Genomic DNA, 8,550 nt, shown 5'->3' on the forward strand with positions numbered 1-8,550 from the left:
TTAAACCACTTCAGAAAAAATCCATCTGTCTCATAAAGAATGGAGCAACTATTTATAGATAACACTGAAATTCTGTGTTAAATTTACGTTGTCCCTTGTGTGGGCTCTTTCAACTGCAGCAAAATCAAAAAGTAAAAACATGTCCTTATAATACTATGATTCTACAGTTGGCAGTACATATGATTGTTTCTTTCAGTGCTAAACATGTATATTGCTAATGTAGAAAACTGACGCTTCTTTTTTTTACTGTCTTTATATAGGTGTTCTTTGGCTGCTCTGTAAACATGTCCACAGACCTTCTATGTAAGTAAACTTCCTTCCCCCAGTAAGTTTTAGCACTACTTTTTTAGCAAAATACTTAGGTGCACTCAGAATGAATGCCTCATTTTGAATATCATGTCTGCTTTTTTAAATTAGTGTTTCCGAGAAGACCTCTGCAGAATTCTAGTGTTAATTAGGGGAGCGATTCTTTTGGTAAGGTACTACTCGGGTGCATCTACACATGTGCTTTACTATGGAGTTAACTAATTTGCTCTGCAATAAAATATCAGTCTACATGTGTGCTGATATTAGGCTGTAGTAAATTAATTAACTCCTTCATAGGATAGTACTGTTGGGGACAATAGTATTGTGGTGAAGTAATTTACTCTTCCAAATCTCACGTGTAGATGGTGACAGGGGCTATCTACCACCAGGCCCCACACTTTAGCATTCTTGAGCCCTAGTCAGCCCCTCTGCTGCCTGACGCTGCCACCCAGAGCCTGGGGCTGACTTCCTAGGTCTCCTTCCAGCCCAGGGCTGCTCCGCCCTGGCTCAGAGTGTTGCATTCCTGGGCACATGTGTAGACTCTGCACCTGGGAGCAGTTTTCTCTGTGAGAACTGTTTTGGAGTTGATTTCGTCACGTTAATTGCACATGTAGATGCACCCATTATGATTAAAGTTGTTAAAATCTGGCACTTGATTAGTAGAACAGATGGAGATTTACAGAGACTTCAATATTGCACTTCTGTCTAAAAAAGTTTTATCAGCAGTTGCTAAAAGTAGCATGTAAGATTACTCTGAGTGAATGAGAGGAGAGAAAAAGTTCTCACTCCTTTTCCCTGTGGTTATTTTTTACTTTCTGCATTTGACAGCATGTTTTGTTTTATTTCACTGTTGTCAGTTCAGCTGTTTTTTTTCTCAGCAACAGAGACAAAAGGAAAATAAAATTGTAAAACCACAGAAATTGTCAGTGTTGTACCTGAGACTCTTATTTTACATTCATTTTTAAGTTGACTTGATGTTGATTGTCCCTTTATGTAGTTTAAAAAAAAAAAGACATGACCTGGTAGTAAATATGTTAACTGTTAACATGCTCTTAAATGAGAGGAAGATCACACATGTATCAGGAAGGGCTTAGCTCTATGAGACTGATTGTGTTGAGGCAGCCTCACAATACTATTAGCATGGCTAAGACGGAATTGTTTAATTTCAAACTGTCTTGGGATCTTATTGTTTTTTCTGAACATGGTAAGCCTCAACTTGTGTTTGAGAGATGCAGATGCAGTGAAAATATGGTTGTAATTCAGGAAAATGACTAGCAAAAATGGATCAACTGTAGAGTAGGGAAAAGATTTCAGACACACTCTGGTCTTCAGTTTTGGCCATTACACAGATCTGAATAGGTGCACTACATGCCCAAAAGTTTGTCTAACATCTCTCCCACAGTTGGTCTAATAATAGATATCCACCCCCCACCCCGGCCGCAAAAAAAAAAATCATTGCCTCTCAGATCTCCTATATCTCCTGGACTGTCATGGCTATAACACTTTAACCCTAGCAAATATAGTGCATTTGTATTGAACAGATGTTTTCCATCTGTGTGTTCAGGTTCTATTAGGTGACTTGAGAGACAAAAAATAATTTTTTATGCTGGCTAGCTCTACTAAGCCAGTGCAAAGAGGTCTGTATTTTGTTGTCGTTCTGGCATTCTCAAAAAAGTTGCTCTGCTAAGTCAGTGAAAGCTGCAGGATTGCAATCTGGCTTGTGGTATCTTGACTGCTGGTGATACTTCCCTTCATTCTGCATCAGTGATAAACATATCCTTGTCCTCCCTGTCAACCAGACTATTGTCTGGAGCTCATCTTAGACTCTCATAAATGACATATTCAAATTTTCCCATTTGCTACTCTTCTCTAATATCCTTCCTTTCTTTTTCTGTCCAGACAGCTTGTCCAGACAGCATTTTTGCTTGTCCAGACAGCAAGAATCACCATCAGCATCTTTCTCATTGACTGCGTCTATTGCAAGAGTCTCCTTTCTGGCCTTGAGAACCTCAGGTTCTACTGCTTGAATTTTTGCTAAGCGCAGACACTCAGCTCATCTCCTTTTCTCATTGTTCTGACTATAATACCTTCCCTTTGAATTTCACCACTATGGCAAGTTCAAACTTCCTGGCATTGCCTTCAAGATCCTACAACATGATCCTTTCTAGCTTTTCTAATTTGCCCTATTATTAGGCTACTTTTACTGGGATGTATCCTGTCCTGTTTTTTTGCCAGTGGTGACTTGTTTATCTGCTTTTCCAAGAAACAGCTGTATTTCCTTCTGTGAAGCCTTTTCTGGTATAATCTGCCAAGCCACTATTCTCTCTCTTAAATACTTCTGAAAACCTGTTTCATTTCTGATGCCTACAATAAACTTTTGTCAATTAGATTTCTACTTTTGTTTTCTATTCTATCCACTTATCTAGTGTAAAAAATATAGTATGTGTAAGTATATGTATGCTTTGTTATCCTCCTCTCTACATTCAGGTGAAACCCTATCACCAAATAGAGGAACCATGGGAAATAGTATATGTAGACAGTCATAGGAGGGAAACTTTGGAAATTTGATCAGGTCTGTGTGATTTCCATAAAAGAACAAAGAAATATTTAGATTGTTCTTGATAATTGAAACCAGATAATAGACATACATAGACTAATGGTTGGCAGATACATTGTAGAGTTGATATACCTGTTGAAACATAGACACACTGGAGAAAATAGACAACTTTTGAACAGTTAAATACATTTTAGCTTTAGGAAAAGCTGAGAAATAAAGATTTATAATGGATACAGTAAGCTTGGAGACATCTTGTATAACAGAGAATACTACCTATTCTGGTCTCTTTGCATCCTATTTTGCTGATTTATAACTTAGGTCCTGCTGCTGCTTTGGCTTTTTGCTCCAGAGATTGTTTGTCTGGAAGCACACACATTTGTGCTTGTTGTTTGTCATGAGAAAAGATTGCATCGCATAATTAGTGTTTGAAGAATTAATTCTAAATCTATATCTGTCATGTGGCAGGAGCTCAATGACATTTATTTAATCCTTTACACACAGTTCCTAGTTGCATCTAAATGTAGTGAGCAATAAAAAGAGGACTTCTCTGTTTCTCCCAGTTCAACAGTGTAAAATCCTTATGTAGATATTGTAATTACATTTCTAATCAATAACCTTGGAAATTTTACTTGAGACATTTTGGATTGGGATAAATAACCATGTAGGCTTGGTTATTGTAATATGCTCTATCTAGGACTTAAACTGACAACCTTGAAAAGCTTCCCTTTATTTAGAATACAACAGTCTTCTTACTCAACAATGCTGGTGGTTAGTTTGTTATTTCATTATCCTACCTTTTTCTGTTCATTTCTGGTACTCATATGACCAGAATCATCCTGGTATCTGAGCACCTCACAATCTTTAGTATATTTCTGCTCACAACTCCACAGTGAGGTAGAAAAGAAATATTATCTCCATTGTGTATCCATAGATGGGGAAGTGAAGCAGATAATCTAAGGCAATGGATAGGCATTACATTTGTGTCAGGAAATATGCCCTTTTCCTGGCACAAAAAGTGAGCTTACAAACATTTAAGTGATTTGTGGCAGGAAAAACACCATGACTTTGCCACAAACTTGTTAGCTCTCTCAACCGGTGACTTCTCCAGCGGGACAACTTTCATAGCATCATGGGTAATGTCTGTCCACATGGGACTGTCCCTAAAAGTCTCAGCATCCCACAATCCCATACTCTCCCTCCCTCCAAGGGGGAGAAAAGGAGAGTGCTGGCTCCCTGATCGCTTGCCCAGCAGCAAGCTGTTGTAGAGCCCTGCCAGCCAGTTCCCACGGCTGCTTGAACAGTCCCAGAGCATCTCAGTACTGTTCAGGTAGCAGTGGGAGTTCCCGTACCCTACCCTTACCCCTGCTCAGCTCTCTTCTCCCCCACCCCTCAAGTGGGTAGAGCAGGCAGGCAACAGAGGGATGATGTTAGGTTTAGGGTGAGGGGATTGCCTGACAAGAGCTGGAGCTCTAGGAATGGTACTGCCGGAAAGGGGGCTGTCCTTGGTAGCTTATGCTTTTCAGCAGTTGATAGATGATTGACAGCCTGCCCTCTTCCCAGTAGAGGACAATTTCTGAGCTCCCTTTGGGATGAGGGGCCCAAGGAGCAGCCCCCTGCCATTAGCTGCTCCTTGGGCCTCTCTCCAGTCAGGGGGCTGAAATACCTGTATGTCCCCTTCTTTCCAAGTTTTTCTTGTGCTGAAAATGTCCCAGAAGTTTGCAGTGCTGCAACTAAATGTCTACCCATAGTACATGATGTTACAATGCATAGGGAACGTTAGGTGCCTAACGGAGAAATTTTCAGTTTGTCAGATGAGTGGGAAACCACCTAATCTAGTCATGAATGCAGTGTCTGGAAGAGTAGCCAGGCTAAGGACCTACATCAGTGGGCACCAACCAGTCGATCTTGATTGAGTGGTTGATCGTGGGGCCTCTAACAGTTGATCTCAGTCTGTCAGAGGCTCCACGATCAGGAGAGGCAGGATGCACATGGCTGGGCTGAGCCATGCCCCTGCTGGCCGGGCTGGGTGAGTGGGGTCAGAGCCTGGGTGGCTTCCAGGTGGGGGGTGGTGTGGATCAGGGGCCGGTGGGAGGGGTAGGGTGGGAGCCGGGTGAGGGGGGAAGGCAATGGTAGATCCTGGGGTGCTCTTTACTTACCAAAAGTGATCTTCACCATAAAAAGGTTCAAGACCACTGGCCTACAGGGTTAGCAGTCTAGACATTGGCACTTTTCTCAGCTCCAAATACCAGCTGCAAAACTTCTCCTGTAGATAGGCAATAACTTTTTGTTTCCTACTCATGCTTGATACCACTCACTCAAGCATCTTGTGTTTACCTGTGCCCCCAATTATCATTTGGATGGGCTCTGTGCTGCCCCCTCACATCCCAGTAGCCTGTATCCGATCCTGCAAGTAGCAGTCACTAGGCATAGTCTGGACACATGGATGGTATCATGCCTTGCTGGAAGGATAGGTACTTTTCCAACTCATTTGAAAATCCCAGTCTGGGGTTCCACTTGAACTAGGGCTTGTTAACTATGCAATGGTGTCAACGCTTAGGTGGTTTGCATATACCAAATGGTGGAAACATACCAGATATCCAAGGAAATGGCTAACTGTGTGATCATGGGCTCTCATAAGAGCACTTTTTGCTTTAGTATATTTGTGAGAGATGTGGATGCCAGTGATGGGCATGCTAAGGATGTAGACCAAGGGTGTCAAACGTGTCCTGTGCTACCATTTCCTTTGGCCCATGAGCCTCCCAGAGGGGCTGGAAATTTGGAGCTAGAAACAGCAAAATGATAATATTTTGAAAAGGCTTTGATTCTTATTAATCTTAGAAACCTCAGCCCAGGGTGGATTGCACAATAAATTTCACAGCCAGGTAGCACAGGAGGCCCTTACTTGCAGCTGAATTTCAGTAACAATGTTATCAAAGTTTGGGATCAAACTGAAAATCAAATGTCCTAATGAAATTTCATCATGACAAATGAATGAGACTGTAAATAGCTCTCTGACTAGTAGCCTTCACCTGGAAAATTAAGAAAATAAAGAATATTTATGAAAATATTTATGAAATGTCAGATGCTTGTTGGAGCTCAGCCAACTAGGGAAGCAACTGACTTCCCTTGGAGTTTGTTTTTCTTTCAATCCTTGGATGAACTAGTGTGCAGTATATTATACTGTCTGAATGTGAGGGTTTGTCATGGTTAACATTCTGGACTGTCACTGGAATGTAGGAAGCAGATGAATTTGAATGAACCGTGAGGTGGTCTGCAGGGCTCTTTCCTTGCCTTCAGGAAACCTGTCGCTGTTCCTCTCAGCCAGGCCTAATGAAAGCAATGAAGGAAAGGAGGTGGGTCTTTGATCTCTTTGTTGTAGCTGCTCCCTGGGAACTCTCTGAAATCAATGCCCTGTTTTCCTGAAGAAATGAATGGCTATGCCAACTAGCTTTGTGAAGCCCTGGGGAATTCACTGCTTCTGTTTATTGACAGCTGAAAAGGAGCACATGGTGCTGAATGGGTCCTCTTGTGAAAACAAGACAGAGCAGAGTTAGACTTTAGTTTAACACTAGGGTACTTGGAAAATTGTACTGAAAGAGGTTGATGTGTTTCCTGCCATCCCACACTAGAATTGCATGATTTTGTCTAAAAATGTAATTTGGAAGCTGGTAAGAACTGTTTCTATTTTCCTTCATATGAAGGATTGTATAATATTTATAGGTTTGTTCCTAATAGCAACAGTTTTTATTTCAATTTAATGTGTCATGTGAAATACATAAATGGCACTCTGACTTTTGTCTTAACCTGACTTTTTTAAACAAATGCATAACAAGGAGGATGCATAATGAAAGTAAAAGGAAATAATGAATATTAATGGAACTAAAGCGCTTCCTTTAACTGACTAAATTAACTCGCCTTTCATTTGTGTAGGCTGTCATGCATTACTTCTTATATGTGAGAAGTAACTTAACTGGTTCTCCCCTTGATTAAAGTGTATCATAGCTTTACTATTCTTGAAAGGATGACTAACTGATAGATCTCTCTGTCAGGAGACCTAAAATCCCTCAAAATCTATGTATCATTTTAAAATAAACTGTCTACCTTACTTGTCTATTTTGAACCATACAAAGCAAAGGGATGGTTTGCCATCGTTGTAGCCACACTTTGTGGCTTTGGAGATATGGTTTATTTTCTTTAAAAATGCTTAGTGAAGGAGATGTTAATAAGACGTCAGCATTTTTTATTGATAAAGGTCCAGATTCGGTTTCACAGGAGACGAATACTCTGAATTGTAATGTAAAATTATTGATAAAAATCATATAGAGTAAAGCCCCAACCTTTATGTATTTGGGTTCAGTGGCAAGTGGTTCATGAAATTGTGCCTTTTGGGGAAAAATTATGCAGCTTAGTTTCCTCATATGCCAACTTAAATCCAAGTGCAAACTCAAGATGAAGTGATGGTGTCATGCTGCCTAGTTGTTACAACAGCAATAGAAGTCAGTATTTTTTTACTATGACCCTGATTTGGCAAAATTCTTAAATATATGTGTAACTGAAAACACTTGAGTAGTTCCACAGACCTTAGCAGGACTGCTTACATGTTTACTGAATCTGGCCATATATTTCTAGCTCTGATAGTGATTCTATCTATGACATTGAACAAGTGACTGTTGTTCAATCAGCTATTTGATAAAAGCACCAAAAAGCCCCACTGAAGCGCACCATTTATACAGACGTTGGGCAAGCCAGGTCAAACTGATATGATGCCTCTTCCAGGAAAGCACTGCTTTTTTTTTTGTTTTGTTTTGATGTCTATCAGTAGCCTTTGTTTTCCCCAAAGTAAAAATGTATACAGCATATCACTTGTTCTAGGTATATTTGTACACCGTGGCACTAGTATAACTAAGGCGGGATGACTGGGGAAGCAGCCCTTGGTCAACACGCTGCCAGGAGGGGCGCGCAAGAATAGCAGCCACTAAAGCTGCTGGCTGGCCACCACTGGTTCTGCCAGCAGCCAGGCCACTGCTCCATGTGCTGCTGCCACCCAGGGTGCAGAACTTCCTTGTTATGCCTCTTCATGTTACAAGCAATTATAAGTTAGGAAAGCAGGGAAAGGCTATTCAGAATATTTTAATTAACCTAATGCTGAATTCTTTAGATATTTCTTTTGCAGATGTTTCCTTACCCTTGAAAATATTCAAAAGAAACATTTTAATTAGCAGTATGACAGATCACACATTTCTCTTAAATATATTACTTTATAAATATATTTGTTTTAAAGACAGCTAATTAGTAGGAGTTCTCTTTCTCTAACTCAGGTATAGTCCTCTTAGATTATTCAATGTATACTCCTGCAGAATGTGATTGCTTGAAACAGGATGTATCGTTAAGCATTTGCTTTACACTGAGATGGAAACCGGGGCAATATTTTGCATGTTTCTGTCACAACCCAAAGTTGTGATTTTCTTGTTTGTGTGTGCTTCGGCATCGCTAAATTGTGTTCCCGCTAAATTGCAGCTCTTTTGCACAGTGGAGTGTTCTGTTGCAATTAAGAACCCGCGTGCAGGAGTTTTTCCCGCCAGTTTTGTAGCCTTCTTTGCATCGTGCATTTCTTTTGCATTATGGTGATGCACGGTACAAGGAAGTTCCCGCCATTTGTATTGAGATTTCCGCCACATTATTGGCCA

The 8,550-nt window shown here is 40.6% G+C and overlaps 1 protein-coding gene across 1 annotated transcript in view; it reads left to right on the plus strand.

The window, feature by feature from the left end:
• The window catches only part of PLAGL1 (PLAG1 like zinc finger 1), an 85,972-nt gene that overhangs the window by 24,324 nt on the left and 53,098 nt on the right, over positions 1 to 8,550 (plus strand). The window contains exon 2 of the mRNA XM_014520237.2: positions 261 to 303. Within this exon, the coding sequence (XP_014375723.2) occupies positions 285 to 303 (19 nt within the window). The 5' untranslated portion in view covers positions 261 to 284. The remainder of the gene's footprint in view (positions 1 to 260; positions 304 to 8,550) is intronic.

The sequence above is a fragment of the Alligator sinensis genome, unplaced genomic scaffold, assembly GCF_000455745.1.
Source record: "Alligator sinensis unplaced genomic scaffold, ASM45574v1 scaffold153_1, whole genome shotgun sequence".
Lineage (NCBI taxonomy): Eukaryota > Metazoa > Chordata > Crocodylia > Alligatoridae > Alligator > Alligator sinensis.